At 36.7% G+C, this 22,259-nt stretch overlaps 2 protein-coding genes and 1 pseudogene across 7 annotated transcripts in view; 1 reads left to right on the plus strand and 2 right to left on the minus strand.

Annotated features, from left to right (window-relative positions):
• The window catches only part of Pxdnl (peroxidasin like), a 431,430-nt gene extending 423,106 nt beyond the window's left edge, over window positions 1-8,324 (minus strand). The window contains exon 1 of the mRNA XM_076836074.1: window positions 8,161-8,324. Within this exon, the coding sequence (XP_076692189.1) occupies window positions 8,161-8,324 (164 nt within the window). The remainder of the gene's footprint in view (window positions 1-8,160) is intronic.
• LOC143381910 (calmodulin-1 pseudogene) lies at window positions 2,016-3,035 on the plus strand (annotated as a pseudogene).
• A 7,086-nt stretch (window positions 8,325-15,410) lies between the features above and the next one.
• Pcmtd1 (protein-L-isoaspartate (D-aspartate) O-methyltransferase domain containing 1) overlaps window positions 15,411-22,259 on the minus strand; it is a 75,598-nt gene continuing 68,749 nt past the window's right edge. For 5 of the 6 annotated variants that reach the window (XM_076835841.2, XM_076835846.1, XM_076835840.1 and 2 more), the window contains one exon: window positions 15,411-18,603. In XM_076835841.2, the coding sequence (XP_076691956.1) occupies window positions 18,236-18,603 (368 nt within the window). In that variant the 3' untranslated portion in view covers window positions 15,411-18,235. The remainder of the gene's footprint in view (window positions 18,604-22,259) is intronic. The other variant, XM_076835842.1, reaches the window with a different exon arrangement.

A 22,259-nucleotide genomic window follows, 5' to 3' on the forward strand; every position in this document is an offset into this window, starting at 1 on the left:
CCAGGGGGACTCTGGGCTCCCAGTTAACTTGTGTAATATACTCATGTCTTACTAGCACCTCTCTTTTGAACTGAGAAGTCCAACAAAAACCCTACTCATCTCTCTTCCCTCATACCCTCCCACTTCCTACACTATTTTCATTCCTTTTCCTACAACGAAGAGCCACCTCTCTCCATTTAAAAAATAAAAAATAAACAAAATCCCTTTGACCCTCTCCTTCTATTCCAAAGTCTTGGAGGCAAAATTTGCACTCTGCTACACCAACTTCTGCCAGATTTGATCACCTCTCCTGTCTTTTGAAATACAGAGAATTCTCTTTCCTAGTATTCCTCCTCCTTCTCAGTTTCTGTGTTCTCTGTTTCCTCCTTCTTTCTTCTCCAGGCTCACCACGTGGCATGACTACACAATTGGGAGTTGTGCAGTGCACTGCCTTCACAGCCGGACTATCAATCCGGGCTCTTTTGTGCTTTTTTTTTTTTTTTTTCCCTTTCTTTCTTTCTTTTTTCCTTTCCTGCAGGGCTTGCCAGAGTTCCAGCCTATGACAGTAGAATGTATTTTGGCATATTATACATCCATGAAGTATGATTTATCTTAATTAGGACCCCATTCTTGTGGTTGTACATGGTGTGGAGTTTCACTGGTAGTGTATTCATATGTGAGCCTAGGAAAGTTGTGTTCCATTCACTCTACTGTCTTTCCTTTTCTCATTCTCTCTCCCTTCCCTTCATTCCCCTTTGTCTAATCCAAAGTACTATTCCTTTTTTATTGATTTTTTAAAAAAATAAATGATAGCGTGATGCATTACAATTCTTATTACATGTATACAGCACAATTTTGCATATCTCTGGTTGTGTATATAAAGTATGTTGACACCCCCCCACCACCTCCTTATTGTGTGCTAGCATCTGCATATCGAAGACAATGGCCTTTTCTCATTCTAACTCCCCTCCCCCAGGAAATCTGACTCCTTCCCTTTGACTTAATTAACAAACACCCTTCTCCCTGATGACTCAATTGCATCTCTTCCACTCCACTTATCTCCCAACTGAGCTTACTTCTCAGCCCCTATCTCCTACCCCAGGATGCCTGGGGGAAATCCAACAAATTCTCTCTACAATTTTATTCCTCCTCTTTTGTCACTTAATTTTGCTCTCGGCATGACCAGTCTACTTGACAACTCCATAAAGGCAAAACAGAAGAGGTTCTTCTCACACCAGACTTGTTCTACTCTTTGCCTTTCCACGTGTGTAGTAGTTCCTCAACTAGAACGGGACCAGTTTTGCTGCCTCCTATTACAGCCAAAGCTGTTATTCCCATAATGCTTCCCTCACCTCACTTATAGACTCTACAATGAGGACGGAAATGAAGTTTAGTGCAGGAAACTCTGTCATATTCCAATAATTTCGTCAGCTCATACCATGTAAGATCATAGGAAATCCCAGGACCACTAACATGGAGCCTGGCGTCATCGACCTCCCAAGTGTAGAATTCTGTACATTTGCTTCTATCAGGATGATATCCAGCAATGCCACTAGGCCCCGGCCTCCACCCCTCGACCTGCCTGCCTGCCCCTCACCTGCTCTCCTGCTTGGGCTCCATCAACCCTTCTCCAGCTTCCTTGGGGCCTCCCCCAGCCCACTTCCCAGTACTGCACAGGCCTGAGGCCTAAGGGCAGTGGGGTTACAGGTGGTCGACCGGAGGGTGGGGTTGTTTGCTGTAGTTGTTAATCAATCCTGACTTACTATGGAGAAAGCTTCAGAGTGAAAGAGGCCCAACTTTCGGTTCCATTTCTCTCCCTAACCGGTACCAAAGGTACCACTGTGTACATTTCAAGTTTGGACAGAGCTCATCTGGGTCCTGTCAGCCTTCATTTCAATAACACCAGATTGGGGGCAGGTCCAGAGAATTCATCCCTGTTCACTACTGTGGCGGGATCACTCAAAGCCAGTAAGTGACATCAGTTATAAAAAGTTATGAAAAATTTTGTTTCAAAGGTCAAAGTAGAGTCCGAGTGGAGCGAGTGAGCCGAGTGGTTGTGTGGTCGTGTCTCGGAAACCGGTAGCGCTTGCAGCATGGCTGACCAACTGACTGAAGAGCAGATTGAAGAATTCAAAGAAGCTTTTTCACTATTTGACAAGGATGGTGATGGAACTATAACAACAAAGGAATTGGGAACTGTAATGAGGTCTCTTGGGCAGAATCCCACAGAAGCAGAGTTACAGGACATGATTAATGAAGTAGATGCTGATGGTAATGGCACAATTGACTTCCCTGAATTTCTGACAATGATGGCAAGAAAAATGAAAGACACAGACAGCGAAGAAGAAATTAGAGAAGCATTCCGTGTGTTTGATAAGGATGGCAATGGCTATATTAGTGCAGCAGAACTTCGCCATGTGATGACAAACCTTGGAGAGAAGTTAACAGATGAAGAGGTTGATGAAATGATCAGGGAAGCAGATATTGATGGTGATGGTCAAGTAAACTATGAAGAGTTTGTACAAATGATGACAGCAAAGTGAAGACATTGTACAGAATGTGTTAAATTTCTTGTACAAAATTGTTTATTTGCCTTTTCTTTGTTTGTAACTTATCTGTAAAAGGTTTCCCCCTACTGTCAAAAAAATATGCATGTATAGTAATTAGGACTTCATTCCTCCATGTTTTCTTCCCTTATCTTACTGTCATTGTCCTGATACCTTATTTTAGAAAATTGATCAAGTAACATGTTGCATGTGGCTTACTCTGGATATATCTAAGCCCTTCTGCACATCCAAACTTTAGATGGAGTTGGTCAAATGAGGGAACATCTGGGTTATGCCTTTTTTAAAAGTAGTTTTCTTTAGGACTTGTCAGCATGTTGTTGTTGAAGTGTGGAGTTGTAACTCTGCGTGGACTATGGACAGTCAACAATATGTACTTAAAAGTTGCACTATTGCAAAACGGGTGTATTATCCAGGTACTCGTACACTATTTTTTTGTACTGCTGGTCTTGTACCAGAAACATTTTCTTTTATTGTTACTTGCTTTTTAAACTTTGTTTAGCCACTTAAAGAAAATCTGCTTATGGCACAATTTGCCTCAAATCCATTCCAAGTTGTATATTTGTTTTCCAATAAAAAAATTACAATTTAAAAAAAAAAAAAAAAAAAAAGAAAAAGGTCAAAGTAACCTCAGAGAGTTAGATGAAAAAAACAAAAGTCTAGCTAAAAGAACTAAATAAACCCTTCTTGAACAAGATGAAAATTCTATCAGCCAAATCCATTCTTTCTTATCTGAGTGTAAGTCATTTTCCATTCTCCAACCCCACCTTTCCCTGTGTTTTGTATTATTTGAGGGCAAGGCATGCTTTCTACATAAAGAAAATGCCTTCACTTCAATGATTAGGATTCTATGTTCAACATGGTTTTGCTTTGCTTTTTTTTTTTTTTTTTTTAATTGTTGTTGTTTGGCAGTGCTGGGGACTGAACCCAGGGCCCTGCACTTGCTAGGCAAGCACATGACCACTGTACCCCATACTTGTTTTTAAGAATTTGGGGGGAAATCTTCAAATCCTCAGTCATTAAAACAGCCCTAAGCTTATACATTTTTCTAATGTGCTCAAGATGGTTTTCAAAGTATGTTCCATTTTGTTAGTGACAGAACACATCTGCCTCGGCATCTTCCCACTCCTGGGAATCCTAAGAACATCTCATGTCTTTATTTTTTAAAAGGAGTTTTAATAGTACATATTTATGGGGTACACTGAAATCATTCAATATATGTACATTGTGTAATGATTAGATTAGGGTAATTAGCATTTCCCTCTCCTTAAACATTCATTTATCATTTGTTATATTGAAAACCTTTATTTTATTATTTTTTTTAATATTTATTTATTTTTTTTTTTTTAGTTATCGGCAGACACAACAGCTTTGTTTGTATGTGGTGCTGAGGATCGAACCCCTGACGCACGCATACCAGGCGAGCGTGCTACCGCTTGAGCCACATCCCCAGCCCCTGTTGAAAACCTTTAAACTTTTCTTCTCTAGTTCTTTGTAAAACACACAATGAATTGTCGTGAAGTATAACATGAGGACTTCTTCATCCTATGGCACTGTATTTTGGTATACTCATCCAATCTGCCTCTCCTCTCTGCCCTCTACTTTTCCTAGCCTCTAGTGACCACTCTTCTGCTCTCTACTCTGAGAGATATACTCTTCCAGGTATATCTCTACTGCTATGAGATCAGTTTTTGTAGGTTCGACATTTATCTTTTTGTACCTTGTTTCACTCACCATAACATCCCCTAGTTCCATCCACATTTCCTGAAATGACAGGATTTATTTTCTCTTTATGGTTTAATAATGTTCCATTGATTATGTGTACCACATTTTAACCACTCCCCATTGGGCATTAGGTATTGGATATGGAATTGATTCCATATGTTGGTTAGTGAAAATATCACCTTTCTTAACTGGTAACTAAGATTTGGAAAGTACAATCTAATGGCCTGAGGATAAAGTGGAATCAACTAAAGCCAATCAAACAATAATGCTTCTGATTACTGAACAGTCTCCCTTAAAATGTTGTGCTCATTTTTAGAAAATTTGTAGTTTGCAAATTATGATTCTAAAAGACTTTTCTATACTGAAATTCATAATATGAAGATTGAGATTTTCTAAATGGTTGTCTCCTGTATGGTAAGGGATATTAGTTTGGAATATACAATGTCATCTTTTTGGATGTGTTATAGTTTAAATCTCAAATGTCCCCAAAAGGCTCATTTGCAAAGGTTTGGTCCCCAGTGCAGCAAAGCTCAGGTGAGACTTTGCAGAAGTGATTGAATAAGGCTTTGACCTCACTGATGGAATAACACCTTCATGGGTTCATAATCGAGTAGACTATTGAAAGGTGGTGGAAATTACAAGATCTAAGGTCTCAATGGAGGACACAGTCACTAGGAGTGTGTCCTGGAAGGGTATATCTTGTGCCCAGCCCCAACTCCCCCACCATCTATCTGCCTGCTGCCATGAGATATACTTTCCTCCACCTTGCCCTTCCGCCATGATGCTCTGCCTCACATCAGGTCCAAGGCAATGGAGTTAGCTGACCATGGACTGTAGCTTCTGAAACCATGAGCCAAAAGAAATCTTTCCTCCTTGTGTTTTTTTCAGGTATTTTGTCACAAAGATAAAAAGTTGACTAACATAAGATGGAATCAAATTAAAGTTAAGGGGATAGTTTTGTATCTTTCTGAACTTATAATCCTGATCATCATAATCTTTAAAAACATTTAAGTTTTCTTGTCTGTGGATGAGGAAAATATCTTCTGTACTCAAGTTAAAACTGTAAACATTTAAAGATGAAAAAAATCAAGAAAACTATAGCAATACTACTAACTAGTATTTACTAAACACTTTGGCCATTTGCAGTGCTAAATATGTTATTTACATTATTTTTTTTATGTTATAGTGACAATACATATATATTTAAGTGTGGTTTAACAGAAACTATTGATGCTTCTATTAGGAAAAATTCAGCCAGCATTCATTCACCGTAACTTTCAAAGGTTGACTGGCTTTGCTTTTTCACAAATCTTTTCTTAACGAGGTCAGTGGTGGTCCTTCATGAAATTGCTTACATAAAAATATAATTGTATATCAAAGATTTTTAGCCCCAAAGGAGCAGGACATCAATTTATATTGGCTTTACATTCATTTCTCAGCTTTTGCACCATTTCTTTAATAGCAGTCACAAACTGAAGGCCTTCAGCTAAAAGCATTTGTGAACTTGGATATTTTTGCCTTTCACGTTTTAAAAATTTATTTGCTACTAACATTTAAAAGCTAGGAGTTTCGTCCTCCCTTCTTTCCTTTCTTCTTCTTCTGGTTTTAGTTATTTTGTTTGTTTTGTTTTGTTTTGTACTGGGGATTAAACCCCAGGGTCAGTTTTACCGCTGAGCTGAGCTACGTCCCTATCCCTTTGAGACAGGGTCTCACTAAGTTGCCTAGCCTGGAATCGAACTTGCAATCCTCTGACCTCAGCCTCTTTAGTAGTTGGGATTACAGTTGTCACCACACCTGGCAAGAATTTTATTTTTGACATCCATAATTTCTTGGAAAAAATATGACCAGACAGCCTTCGTCACTGTCTTCCATGCTCCCAACTGTCTCCATGCACTCCAAGCTTGAGGCCAATGGTTCTCCCTCATTCTACTCACACAGTAGTTTTTCACTCACCCTACACCCCTCAAATTAACCAGCCAGGTTCTTGGAGGTCTTTGAGTTTCTAACTCCTGTCTTTAATTGTAGATATGATGATAACAACTAAAACTTCACAGTGCTTACCAGGGCTAGACAATTTCCCAAGTATTTAAAATGCACTAACTCATTTAATTTTCAAATTAACTGACAGGTGCCAGGCACGGTGGCTCATGCCTGTAATCCCAGCCGCTGGGGAGGCTGAGGCAGGAGGATCACGAGCTCAAAGCCAGTCTCAGCAAAAGCAAGGCACTAAGCAGCTCAGTGAGACCCTGTCTCTAAATAAAATACAAAATAGGGCTGGGGATGTGGCTCAGTGGACGAGTACTTCTGAGTTCAAACCTGAATTCAATTTCCAGTACTCCCACAACCCCAACCCCAAAATCACAAAATAACAGGTGAACACTATCTGAATCCCCATTTCACAGTTTCAGAAGCTGAGACAGAAATGTGGACAACTTGCACAAGGCCACACACTTGGTAGGAATGACTGTAGATAGAGGATAACTGGCTCAGAGTCTAAGCTTTCTTTTTCACATGGTAGCAAGCTTCCTCTAACTGATGTCTTTACAATTAATCGCCTTTGGAAGTACCTAATGGGTGCTGCTCTTTGAAACACCTAGGGAGTACACTTTAGATAGAGATTGGACCTTACTTAGTTAGCATTTTATTTAATGTCATATTGGTTGATTAGACAAGTTGCCCTTTCTCTAAGGCTTTACTGCTATCTGCCAGAAAGCTGTGGATACAAAATGACAAATGAATGGTTCTGAGTTTAAAGGCACCTCTAGAGCTGTCCACACAGCCATATGCAGTGGCCCTAGGCTTGAGAATGTCTTGCTATTTTTACAGTTAAGACTTACTTCATATTTGTATGCATATAAGATTAACAAAAAAATATTTTGCAATAATAAAAACCTATGAATCATACATGTCATTTTCTATACAACTTGGACTTTTCATTATCAAGAATTATTTCATGATTAGGAGAAATCTCCAAATTCCAGGAGCTATTTCCCTCTGCCCAAGAACAAACTTGAAAACTCTGACAGCTGTTCTGTCTTCCACAGACATGATGCAATCACAAAAACTTCATCTTTACCCAAGGAAAGCCCTTGAAATTGCATGGTCTTTCAGCATCCCCTCCCCTTCTTGTAACATAAAGCTTGAAAGTTATAATAAGAGATTTGCTCTACTAATTCTTTAATAGATATATTTAATCTAAGTATCAATTATACTACTCTTATCCCAATATTAATAACAATGAGATAGGATTTGAATCAGATTTGTTTGACTCCTAAATTCTGGTTTATTCTACCATTCTACAATGCCTCCTAAATACTAAATGCTAAATTAGTCTAGTAGCTGTTCAGCAAGTCTACTAAGCATTGAGAGCTATGCTGGACCATTTGCAGAACTGTTTGGGACAGATAGTGACTAAGTGCTGGGAGTGAAGACATCACACTCCTAGGAAGCAGAGAGCAACACATAATCAAATGGAACTACATTCTTGAAGTTAAATTCATTCTTTCCAAATGGGAGGGACATCCAATTAAGAGTCCCAAAGATTTGGGAGATGATGATGAAAAGGAATCAATTGAAAGAACCCTTTGGAGAGGAAGGAAAAAGAAAGATGAGAATTCTCAGTGGTTAAGTTCTTGGAGATGTTGAGAAAGAGAACTGTACCCACGCCAACTCGTCTTGTCTCACAATTTAAACAATTTAAAGTCTAACAGAGTAGAACGAGGAAGTTATTTGTTAAGTGGGGGAAAAAAACAAACAAACAAAAAAAAACTCTTCCAAGTAAGCGAGCAGGGAGACTATCAGAAATCCTCAATTAAAAGGAGTTACACTCAGTCCAGCCAAGAAGCAATAGAGCATGGCTGAACAGGGCTTGGGGATATCTGTGTGAACTTACAGGACCGTGGTCTGCTGTGGTACCTGAGGAATGTGATCCAGCATCAAGTGCATGCAGCGGATGGTGCTCTTAAAGCAAAGGCACCGGCTGGGGCAGGGCAGCACCGGCAGACACCAGCTGGCCAGGAGGAAGCAAGTGGTCCAGCAGAGGAGTCTGGGATCCATTGCTCCATCCGCGGCTGGACAGCAGCAGCTGCGGCAGCAATAGCAGTGGTGGTGGGGACAGTCGGGGCTGGGCGAAACGGGGCTTGGGAGCAGTGCCTGAAAGCAACTCCCAGGGAAGAGGCACCCCCTGGCCAATCCAGAAGGAGAGAGATCACATTACGACGCTGAAGGCAGGGGGCGGCTCTAAACAGAAATCAGACTCCCAAGGACAAGGGGGACTTGTGAGTGCAAGAGGCTCTGTAGGCAGCGTGATGCAAATAAAAACTTTTCCAAAGTTGCTTCCACTGCACATTTTATGTAAGCCCCAGCCTCTTAGCCCCTAGCTCTCCTTTTGAAGTTCAGGTTGATTAATTATTTATTGAATCCAGGCAGAACAGTTTTCCTTCTTTTTATCTGATAACATTACCAAATCCTAAAAGGGCAGGCAGTTCTAATGAGTTGATCTAGGTGCACGAATTCCTACCTTACTGCAAACGGTGCTCTGAAAAACATGGTTTCCCTCCTTTTTCTATATTCTACCCCTAAACCCAAAACATTTCATTCAGGTAAGATTCAAACTGCCTACTTCAGATTTCTTCAATATTTAATGTTTAAAATTGTATGTTTGAAACCATGATCTCATATACTCTTAGGACAGACAACTGGTGGACAAACGTGTAACTATGTAAAGTAGTGCAGGTGCTGGCTGGAGAATGGCTTGTCATTGTCATGCATTTCCAGGAAGTGAGTGGGCCCCTCTTTGAGGATGTCTGGAAGAACAGGATTGATAGTTAAACACTTATACTCTGGGCATTCTATTAAGCAGATATTAAAGAGGAGTGGGGGGAGTCTTGATTTGATTTTATCTTTAAAGAATTAAAGTTTTCCAACAAATCTCTTTTTTAGAAATACAAATTAAAACTTGTATGGTCAAACCCAGGTGATCAGATTGGGACTCTAATATAGTAAATGCAGAGTTCTGTTGAGTCTTATCAGTTTTAAGAGGAAAAAAATAAATGCATCCTTCCGCAATAGTCTTTTCAGGCTGCGTACATTCTACTGTAGGTGAATACTGCCCTCTTTTGGCAAAATGTTCACATCTACATGTGTGATGTTTGGGGGCTTAAAATACAAAAAGACTGAAAGAACCAAACTAATCTATGTGAACAGGATGACTTTTAAATAAACCTTAAGTATGCTTGGCATTTTTCATGTGTTTTATTGTCAAAGTATATCAAAAAATTTTTTTAAAAAGCAAATTCCTTTCAACTGTACTCATACAATTACTACGAGTACAATTACTACTTGTCAGTGTTGGATTTGGAAAATGTGAACCAGATGGGCAGGTTAGTGCCTTACAATTTCAGCTCAAAAATATAATAAATATTATCTGTACTCATAAGGTCTTCTTCCAGAAGGATAGATTAAAATCTTTCTAATTTAGAAGCCTGTGTTAACACTGAACTGGGGGGAAAAGAACACTGATTACTGATTACTGAGTACAGGGCTTCGGAAGGGAAAGAACAAGCATCACACCACTACATGGCCCTCCAGATAGTACCTTAGGACAACTCTCACCAAAAACAACTAAATGTATTAGATAAAATATTTAACACGTTTTTGAAAATGCATTTATGTGCCATGACTTAGTTAGCAAGGTGTTTACAAAAGTCCAAAAATGAAGTGAAATGGGAAGCCCATAAGGCTTCACTGAAGGCTGGTTCAGTTTGAGGTTATTTGCATAACTAAGTGAAAGTAACTTTGGGACTGGAATAGGAGAGGTACTAGGATAGAAACCCCCTCTACTAAGCAGGGAGTCCTCACCTGGAAAAATCTGTATAGCCCCAGAGCTCTATTTTAAAAATAAACTGGGAACACTTCCCACTCTTGCCCTTGCCCACCCACCTACTCACCCTGACAACACAAGGAAAACTACCTATTTCAAGGTTTGACAGTGGGGAGGCAGCAAGTAAAATCTCCCTGGATCTGTCATAACTCCAAAGTTGCCTTCTAGTGCAGTTCTAGATCATCCCACTCCATCTGAGTGATCCAGAAGACCTAACTAAGGATGTAAAGAGTCCCATGGTCAAAGCTGTACAATACAAACTCAGTCAAAACCCACAAACTACAAAAGTTGTAAGCGCTAGCCATGGAAACATCATGAGCAGAATTTACACCTGGAATCACACAAGGAATACAAAATAATTAAGTTCCATGTGTTTACGTAAGGAGACAAATAGATGAGGATGGTGGGTACATGAGGTGAAGAGAATGATCCAATGAAATGAGTCTGTTGTACTGACTCCCCACATACTTACTTTGCCAAAAAGCAATCTGCCTACAGGCCTTCTGTCCTGGGTGGACAGGAAATATCACATTTCTCAACAGACTGAGGCAAGCAGCTGAAGGTCTGGCAGTCAATGTAGGTAATGAATGATGGGGGTTGAGAAGAGGAGGGCTGGTTATCAAAGAAAAGAGAATAAGTTGCTAATAGCTAACCTCTTCCCTGCACAAGGAATTGCTAAGGATTACCCCAAGCTGCTCCTTCTGGATCTTATACAAGTACAGAGAAGAAAAGGTGGGAGGTTTGGGAGTCTATAAAAGAGCAAAACACACTCATTCCTGAGTGCAACCACCTCTGGGCCCTCTAGTCTCCAAAGAAGTCTGCTATCCCTGCATTTCTCTCTTTTTAAATTAAACTTGCTTTCTATGCATTTCTTGGGTGTTTAATCTTCAAAACCAGGGGACTGAAGACCAATTCCTGACTGGTATCATTTAGAGAACTGAACACATTAATAAAAACAACCCAGCTGATCTTTAAAAAAAAAAAAGAACTAGAAAACAAAGCAGATAGTAAAACTCACTTAAAGGGTTAACCAGCAAATTTCAAACAACCTTAAAAGAGAATTGGTGCCAGGTATTGTGTACACAATCATAATCCCAGGGATCCAGAAAGCTGAGGCAGAAGGATTACAAATTCAGACAACTTGGTGAGGTCCTAAGCAACCTAGTGAGACTCTCTCTCAAAATAAAAAATAAAAAAGGGTTAGGGATATGGCTTACTGGTAAAGTGGCCCTGGGTTCAATCCCTCATGCCAAAAATACATAAATACATAAAAGAGAACTGATGATCCATGAATATATCTGAAGAAATGATCTAAAATTCAACACAGAGAGGAAATGTCAAGATAGTATTTGTAAGGGGGGAAAAAGGTAGCCAAGAATCTCCAGAATTGACAAAAGAGAACAACTCAACACAGCTACAAGACATGTAAATAGCAGGTAGGAAAAATGAAGATATTCACACGCAGGCACATTATATGAAACTACAAAGGATTAACGATGCAAAGACAAGAATGTTAAGACATCTTTAAAGCAGATACACATGACAGATGACCCCCAAAAGGAAAGACCATCAGTTGACTTAATAACTACAATGGAAGACAAAATATAGAGAAATCACAAATCCTTTAGAGGAAATGCTGCCAATCTAAAATCTTAAAACAATGGACATAGTTTTTAAATGATTTTTTTTCTGTCAGACAAAATTAAGAGTTTGCAACCATAGTCCTTTACTAACAGAAACTCAAAAGGACATACCCTTGGGAAGAGGAAATTAGGATGGCCTAAGAGGAGGGAAGGAATAATGAGCAAAACAGGTGAAAACGGGAGTATATCTAATCTAACATTGGTTAGATAAACAGCAGCAATGGTATGCTACAGCTTCACATTTTAAAAGTAAAACATATGCCAGCACATCATTTTGAGGTGATGACCTCAGAATTAGTGTTCTATTACTTAAGGTGATAGAAGAGTGGCTGATTTTTAAGATTAATAAATTAAGTGAATGCATTAAAATGTTGTGTAATCACTAATAGCAGGAGGGAAAGTATATAACTTCAAAAATAAAAATAGAAAAAAAAATGAATAATAATCCAAAGAATATAGAAAAGAAATATAGTAGGCATATAGCTCAACAATTCATTTGATAGTAATATTTAAAGTGAATGTCAATAGAAAGCATCAAGTAAGACTGTACAAATAAATTTTTAAGAAACTTGGCTATTTCTTGTTTATATGAAACATCATCTAAAACATAAGCAACAACAAAAGCTGAAAATAAAATAGTATACTAGGTATCATTTTGCTATGCCAAGTAGGCACATGAACAAAAATGTTCTTAAGTCATATTAGATTTGAACAACACAATTTAAAAATGCACTCAATTGACATTAATAGAACATGACAGTGGGCTGGGTATGTGGCTCAGTAGTGGAGTGCTTGCCTGGCATGCATGAAGATGAGGGTTTGATCACCAGCACCACAAAAAAACAAAAACCACGACAAAAAATAACACTAAAAAATTGCAGTACATTTTTAGACACATCAAGCCATTTATATTTAAAAAAATTACCATAAGGTTAATAAAACAAGAAATAAGGCTGTTCTTGTTCAAGACATTTAGCACTGTCCTGAAAGTCCCAAACACATCAGGTAAAATTTAAAAATCCAAGAAAAAATAACAACACAAAACTGTCTAAAATTTATTTAAAGATGAGTCTCTGTGTAGAAAACCTAGAAAAGTCACAAGAGACAAGGATATAAATATTGTACAAAAATCAATAAAAAGTCTAAAATACCATTTTAATAAACAGAACACAAGAATAGCAATAAACCTAACAAAAGATGACAGACCTTAGAGCCAAATTGTGTTAACTATTAAAACATTTAATAAGACCCCAAAGGAAAGAAGTACCATATTCATGTATTCATATCATAAGCTTGGCAAGAGGGGCACAATCTGACCTTTAAATTCAATATTATTCCAAGGTAATCCCAAAAATGTTGTGTATGTGTAATCTGAAAAGCTGTTCATAAAATTACATGAAAGTCTACTGGTTCAAGAATAACTGAGAAATGCCTGGAACATAAGTTGAAGAGACTTAGCTTAGTATATCAAGAATTAGGGTAAATCTATAGTAAATAAAACTGTGTGGTTTAGCAGAGGGATATACAAATTAATAAAATAAAAAAGAAAGCTAGATATGAGCACAAATACATGAAAACTTAATTTGTGATCAAGTTACCACTGTAGATCAAAGGAGAGGAAAAAGTCTTTAAAAATTGGTCATGAAACAATTGATCAAACAAGTGAAAAAAATAATAATCAAACTGGACCATATTTCTGACCACACAAAGATCAATATCCCAGGTATATTGTGGATTCAAATGTGAAAGGAAAAAAATCATAAAAACTTCTGCAAGAAAATATATACTATTTTCACGATCTTTGTATTGAAGGTGTAAAAAGAGGAATTTGAAACTTAAAACTGAAAATGGCACCAACAGGGGGAACTGTAAAATGAAGTTCTCTGAAAAAGCTGCATGTCTATTAAAAGTTCCTGCAGACTACTTGACCCTGTTTAAGCAGACATAGGTAATGTCATAACTTGAGAGACTATTATCTCAGGCTATCTCAGACCCTTTGATAGCCACTTACCTTCACTTCTGCATCAGGTGTAACCTTCTGATGACTATTATATAACTTCTCAGAATGTGTCACTAAGATTAGCAGACCTCTAGCCTGCAGCAGGCCTAAAGCTAAGACAGTGTAACATCTGAAACCTACAGAAGAGAGATCCCCCCTTGCCATAAGCCCACCTACCTGATGCTCCCACACTTGATCACCAAATGCACTGATTTATGACTTTGGTTCTGTGATTATCATAAATCACATAACCTCTTCCACAGTGGTACATGCCATTCAGGGTAACTTGAGTCCATGGTCACTCATATTTGGCTCAGAATAAACCATATTTCCAACACACATACCTGACAATGGAATAATACCAAGGCTACAAATAGAACTCCTGTAAGTCTTTAAAAAGAAACTATCCATGAAAAAAACGTATAAGACTTGACTGACAAAGTTTTCCTTTTTCAGAAAGGAAACCTAAAATCAAAACAACACTTGAAATTATTTAAAAAATAAAAACTCATTACCTAATAAGTAACAAAGTCCCTATAAGATATTTCACACTACCCAACAGGCAAAAAATTATAGTGTATATAGGTGAGGATGTGGTATAACCAAAAAATGTAAACATAGCTGGATAGAACATACATTGTTCATTATTTTGGAAAACAAATCTGTACCATCTGGGTAAAAGTGAATATAAGTATGTTCTATAATCTAGTAGTAATTCTATCCCTAGATGTACAACCTAAGAAAAAACTCTCACAGCCACTATACATGTAGAATGTTCATAGTAAACTATTTGCAGGAACAAAAAAAAATGTCCATCATAGAATAAATTATGAATTGTTAGTGTAACACAACTGCATACAACATAAATTAACCTCAGAAAAGTAGCAAGGAGTGAAGAAGAGAGCTGCAGAAGAATATATACATACAGTATGAATATAGCCACGTATGAAGCCAAATAATACACAGGTTGTGTAAATACAAGCCAGTGGCAAAATAACAGCAAAAACCAAGGTCAGAAAAAACAGTTATCCTGAGGGATAAATCTCATTTAATCCCTGAGAAGGGAGGGATTGAGATTGGGAAGGGGCACACAGACGTTGGTTATGCTAGTAGTCCAACCTTACAGTATGTACACATGCACCTACACTGAACTTATTCCTGGTACTTTATATGCATACATGAATATTTTATTAAAATAATTTTTAAAAAACTACATCCTTAGCTGGCCATGGTGGCTCACGCCTGTAAACCCAGCAGCTTGGGAGGCAGAGGCAGGAGGATAGAGTTCAAAGCCAGCCACAGCAAAAGCGAGGTGCTAAGAAATCAGTGAGACCCTGTCTCTAAATACAATACAAAATAGGGCTGGGTATGGCTCAGTGGGTTGAGTGCCCTTGAGTTTAATCCCCGTTACCCTGCCACCCACTACCAAAAATAAATAAATAAATAAAAACTACATCCTTCAGAGCTGGCAATAGGCACAAAGAAGTTTGAACAAAGATGTTCAAACAGGGACCACCATAAACCATAATTCACCTACATTCACAGGTATATTGAGATCATATAAATTCATAAGTTTTTTAAAAAGAAAGAAAGAAATGCCAGGCCACTAGAAAATGATGCTTAATTATATGTGATTTTTTATTTAAAATGACTTTCCAAGTCTTCCAATGATTCAACAGGCTTTGTTTCAATTTTATTATCTCAAACAGCTAGAAATCAATACGCTTTTTGTATTTTATTGTAATCACTATGTATGCTATTTTAATTTTTTTATTAATATCAGAACCACATGTATCAACCAGTAAGCAGTACAGATTTAAATTAGCTTCTCAGTAGTTATGGTATCATTGCCAGATTCTTGGGATTTCGCTAATGCTGAATACTATTTCAAGCCCTTTCTCCAACTAGCTATATAACTAGCAAAACATGCCACCACTGTAGGCCTAGTTTCTCATTTGCAAAATCAAATGCCTCAATTAGATGATATCTAATCTATCTATCTATAAAATTCCATGATATTCCCGATCACATTCATTTACTTCTATTTCATCTTCATTTGCTACTTCTCTACTGATAAAAGCATAATTTTCTATAATCAAGTAAATATGAATTCATTAAAAACACAAACCCAAAATATTCTTATTCCAATATATTTGCATAATAGATAAGAAGGCTCTCACTTGAATTTTCAAATTTTATTTCTACCTCTTTATTTAAAGTCAACGATAAAAGTCATACCTGTAAAATAAATGCATTTAAGAACACAAAAGATACAGTTCAATGACAAAAAAAATAAGCAGTGATCATGAAAAACTACTATATATTTTGCTAAGGTCAACAGAATGAAAGACAATATGAAAATGTCCATCTTCAAATATATCCTTAACAAAAATTTTACCAAATGGGTAAGAGCATCAACAAAAAACATGTGTATTTTTACGCATCTGGCACCAGCTCAAATAACAACAATTTTTTAAAAAATGGGAGTGGGGAATTAGACAAGATGAAAACTCTTCCTAGGTTTTCTAGATAAAAATGTGGGTACCAGGAATTCATGATTAAACTTCTGAAACAACTCAAGAATTAAATGAATATTTGTAACAGATAACAAAAGCATAAAACTGATTTTTTTTTCTTAGAAATGAGATGGGGAATTTCTTAATAAAAGTTTAATAATTATTTAAGAAAAAATTTAGAATCCCCCATTCCATTTCCCAGCCATGAATATAAAACAAATACCTTCCAAGAAATTTTCTCTCACATTACTAAAATGATTGGGGGCAAATTCGTGTCTAGATCATTTCAAACAATTGCTTGTTATTGTTTTTGTGGTTCTGAGCACAGAACCCAGGGCTTCACACATGCTAGTCAAGGGGTCCACCACTGAGTTAAGTACTCACCCCAAACAAGTGTTTTAGATATGTGGAATTACTAGAGCTGAGATTTTTGAAACAATATTTGAATCTTAGTAAAGAGATAACAGTCTTTCACTATACAATGATTTGAGTTTCCGTAAGGAAATCTGAGCAACTGTTTTAATATGATGCTGGTGGTAATAAATGGTAATTTCAAATTTTTCCCTTTAAAAAATACATGATCTATGTTAACACTAAGTAGTAAATATATTACATTGTACATTTTAACAAGGAATGAGTGTTTCCAAGCCTTAAGAGGAAAAAAAAATCCTAATAACGGCATTAATTACCTGTTTTGTCACTGATACACTATGTAGCTTAAGTACGCAACATTAAGCAAAAATGAATATATAATTTTACCAAAGAAACAGAAAAATATGGGAAGAAGTTGAATGCACATGGTGTAGGTCCCAAAGATTACACTATGATTCTGAACCAGATTTTTAACACAAATGTGTCTACATACAAGTTCTGTGAATATTTCTTACACTAGAAAGATCCAAAGCAAATGTAGGCAAGTTTATCCCTATCTTATAAAGTTAAATATACAGATAGGCTAGAAGTCCCATTTGCTAAAGTGCATCAGCTGACCACATCTGCTCTGGCCCTGCTATTCGGAGCTGAGAAAGTGGTGATCACTCGTGCTTATTTATTCACTCTTTTCTCTATGCTATTATAGTCAGAGAGGATGATAGATTTTTTTTAAAAACCAAATACTTTGTACAGTGAACTACAGAAAAACAATCCTAAATATACTACCTTTGAAAATTCTGAGTTAAGATAACCTCGTTATTTTTAAATACTGAAAATGTAAAGGGTCCATACAAATTGAGTTGTATTAAGTATATACTTTCTACTTTAATATTCACTTGCTGTGCTCTTAAAATCTCTATAAGAGAAGCAGGTATTTTCCCCATGTCTTTTGGCAATAAATTCAAAAGTAAAAGCCGCAGGGCTGTAAAATTTCATGAAATTTGTGGGTTCTTTAAAGCTAAATTACTCAATATCTTGTATTATTATTGCACTCATATATTGCCCGGAACATATCTACAGCAACTCAGCAACAGTGATTGCAACAAAAGTAAGGTAAATAGGTCTACAAAGCATTTGATTTCCTTATTAGATAAGAAAGTTTTCATAGAGGAAATGCAAACAACTGCAATTCAAATCAGATTATATATGCTTAACAATTACTTGTACAAAATTAAATCTAACCCTCACCTCTACAAATCTGTAGGGAATCAGTAAAGGACTTATATTACACAAAGTCTTGACTATTGCTGCATTCCTCTTTGAAATCACTGAGTTAAAACAGCATTTTCCCAAGATTTAAAGAAAAATAGATTTTATAAAAGAGTTTCTTTTTCATCACTGAATACATCATCTTTGTTACTAAGAGAAACAAGTTATATTTTTTTCCACTATGATTCACTCTGATGAAACAAATAATTCTCTTTCTTTTAACTCCTAATAAACACTACATTTTCAAGACTAAAGGAATCATCAGTAGGCATTCTTTTTGATATAAGTTATTTGTCTCTAAAATATGTCAAGTAAGCTTTCAAAGACTCAGGGAGGGGCAGCTTCATGATTTTTTCCCTCAGTAAATTCTGTGGTGGCTCCTCTGGCTTCATGGCTTCATTATGATCTTTCTCATCCTCTTCTTTGTTATCTTCTTCCATTTTTTCATCCTCCTCACTGTCTAAAGGCTGAGGAATGAGCTGATTACCCACAAACACATAAGTGTTGATTCTCTGTTTAACTCGCTTTCTTTTCCTCTTAGGTGGAGCCCTTTGAGGAATCCCCTTGGCCTGCATCTCATCATTTATGAAATTTCTAAGTGTGCGCCGAATGTAAATACGAGCCAAGTCCTGTAGATTCCTGACAGCACAGGGAGCTAAAAACAAACAAAAAGCACAAAAAAGAAAACATTATACATTTGTTAATTTCTACATAGAACAGAACACATTTTTCTAGCAAATTTTAGAAAAAAGCAAAAACTATTAAAACTGAGTTTTGCGGTACTCATGACATTCTAGGTACAAGGAAAGTGGCAATGGAGAGAGGTTAAAAGCATGAGGGTGTGTGGTGTTGCCATGTGTATACATAAAGGTCCTCTGGAAGGATAAACAAAAGGTTAGAAACAGGGTAAGTGAGAACAAAGTGATAAAGTGACAAGAACAGGAAAGAGACTTTACCCTGCATATTCTTTTATATTATTTGACATTTGTATCACATGAAAAAGACCAACTGGTCACAAAACTCAAAAGCAGCATTTGAATAGTTGGCCTCTGTCTGTACTATAAAGCTATCACACTCACATAAGCTTCTACCTTTCTTTCTGTGAATCACCAAGTAGACCTACTCCATGGCAAGGAGACGTTATGCTGTGAATAACATTAGCAGCTCAAACACCACAGACAGTTTTTAAGTTACTGATTTTTACATGTATCCAATACGTCATACAGTTGGTACAATCTCATGTCTGCTTCACTCCTATCTCCCTTAGTACACATACTCTTCTAGAGAATGACTATTTTAGCCTGTTCCCAGTACTTTAGAGAAATAAATTTTCTATGTCTCACTTGAAACTGGTGTCTCCTACTTTCCAACCTTATGGAAATAAAACTATTACCAAGGATCCTTCTCCAAAGTCTAAAAATAAATAAAACATAATCCTGGGGCTGGGAAAACATAATCCCGGGGATGGGGTTGTAGCTCTAGAGCACTTGCCTAACATGTGTGAGGCACTGGGTTCAATCCTCAGCACCACATAAGAATATATAAATAATGTTTTTATGTAAGAACTCACTTAATACTAAGAGGTTACACAACTTGCTCAAGGCCCTAAGTGACTAAGGTGGGGCCCAAATGTGGGTGTTGACTGAAAACTATGATTTCTTTCTAACTAAAAGCAGATCCTGACCCCGAGGCTTAGGTACAACACCAGTGTTGGAAACAGCAATATGGGAATCAGCAGCCCAGGTTGAAATGCAAAGACCAAGAGCTGGAGGAAAGTACATGGGAAGGATACACAAAGAGAAGAGGAGAGGCCTAAGCCGAGAGCGTTCTGCAAAAGGAGACAGGGTAGAGTTTAAATCTGTTTTTTTAAAGTTTTTAAAATTATAAAGAGCCTATGAAATAGAAATTATATTAACCTTCTCATCTGTCTGTTTTCAAACTTCTCTCATTACTGTATTCTCTGTCAACAACAAAATAATTTCCTTCCACTGCCAACAATGTCTGCTATCCAGAGATGAATCTTTCAATCCTAAACCATCAAAACACTTAACTTCATTAAGGACCAACTGGACTCAACATAGAAAAAGGTTCAGGCTTGGGGCTGGGGATGTGGCTCAAGCGGTAGCGTGCTCGCCTGGCATGCGTGCGGCCCAGGTTCAATCCTCAGCACCACATACAAACAAAGATGTTGTGTCCGCCGAAAACTAAAAAGTAAATATTAAAATTCTCTCTCTAAAAAAAAAAAAAAAAAGGGTTCAGGCTTGAATTTGGTGGCTTTAACACACTTAGAAGTCCTAAAACAGCATTTACATGAGCTCATTTGAATAACATAAAACACTGAGGTTATCTCTAACCTACACATTTAAGCGCCATTTTTTCCCCAAAATGGAGGCTCAACATAGGTAACTTAGGGGTCAGGACTTTCACTTTCATTTATCAACAAAGATTGAAAGGAACATTTTATTTGGGTTGAACCACATAAAACTGATGTTTTTGGCTTGACCTATTAAAGAATATATGTATAGCTCACTGTTATACAAAGTCTCTTCTGTCCATGAACTTTAAATAACATATCCTTATTTTTAGAATTTCATCTGTACATACACACAAATAAAAGCACAGAAACAAATATGACCTTTAAGTTGAATAACGAATACTGGACCAGAGTAAAAATTGCAACTCCATTCTAATAAGCTATTCAACATAAACAATTTTATTGCTATAAGAAACATTCAGCATAGGATTTACTTTTTTTTTTTGTAGATTTTAATTCCCTATAATGAACAGAATGTCCCTTAATTAGAAAGAATGTTCTTAATCTCCATACATCCTACAAAATTTTGGCAAATACTGATTTTCAACCTTTTTCATTCTGTGAATATTACTATTCGTAGGACTATAGGTAGGACTGAGAATTACCTAAATGTTTTTACTATAGGTAGGACTATATATTACTACCTAAATTACTATAGGTAGGACTGATAATTACCTAAATGTTTTTATGTTATTCAAAAGAACTTTTAAATGGAGCTCATATAAATGCTATTTTAGGACTTCTAAGAGTATTAAGTCACTAAACTCAGGTCTGAATCTTTTTCTATGTTGAGTCCAGTTGGTCCTTAATGAAGTTACAGTATTCTGATAAAATAAATCGCAGAGTTCCTAACTCATTTTTATAAATTGCTGTTGATAACTGATTACTTTTTTCCTTTTTATTACAAAAACTTCAAATACGTACAGGAAGAGTCAGTATGATAAACTCTTGTACACCTGGCTCTCAGTTTCACCAATTCTCCCTCATGACTATTATCATCACATCAACACCCTCATACTCTAACCATTCCCTCCCCAGATTATTGTGATAATATTTAGACATATTTATTTCATTTGTAAGTATCTCAGAGGTATAATGATTTTTGAAAAATTTAGCTATCCACACTCTGTTTTATCCTGAATTTATTTCTATTTTACAATTCACATTATAAATACTCAACCCAACCAATAATAGTCTCATCAGCTACTTAGGTTATTTGTGTTGACACCCTTAAAATGTGGGGGAATGGAAATTGCTCCTTCTTTTTGGTAAGGATTTAACCCAGGGGTACTTTACCAATGAACAATAGCCTCACTCCTTTTTTGATACACAGGGTCTCACTAAGTTGCTGAGGACCTTGTTAAGTTGCTGAAGTTGGCCTCAAACTTGTGATCCTCCTGCCTTAGCCTCCTGAGTCACTAGGATTATAGGTATTTACCACCATGACTGACTGAAAATTGCTCCTTTCACAGCATATCATCCATGTCATTCTTAAATTATATTACTATAAAATTACATTTACAATTAAAACTTCTTTAACAGAAACTAAACTTGGAAGACTGTCACATTAAAAAAAAAGGAAATGACTATAGATAAAATTCTGACTCTTTTGACAGTATCAGTTACAAAGTGAAATATAGCTTATTATACAAAATCCACAGGGGACTCTAGAGGTATTATGCTTATATGTGCTATGCATGTTGCTTAAGTAAGGCCACTGTCAAAATCAAACTGTGTCAGAGAATTTTTTCACTACTTTTATTACTTTCCATCTGGTTATGATAAATTAGTCACTAATCAACTAATGTTTTAAAAATAGGAGAAAACAGTTTTACTGTGTTATTATTCCTGCTTTTAGAAAAAAATTAATTAGGTATTTAATAACTAAAACATAATATTATCTATACTAAATATGTAGGGTCTACTAAAAGTAGACTTTATGGAATGATCATAATGTAAACAATTACAAGTTCAGACAGCCATCTGATTCTCCTGCT

The sequence above is a fragment of the Callospermophilus lateralis genome, chromosome 16 (assembly GCF_048772815.1).
Source record: "Callospermophilus lateralis isolate mCalLat2 chromosome 16, mCalLat2.hap1, whole genome shotgun sequence".
Classification (NCBI taxonomy): Eukaryota; Metazoa; Chordata; class Mammalia; order Rodentia; family Sciuridae; genus Callospermophilus; species Callospermophilus lateralis.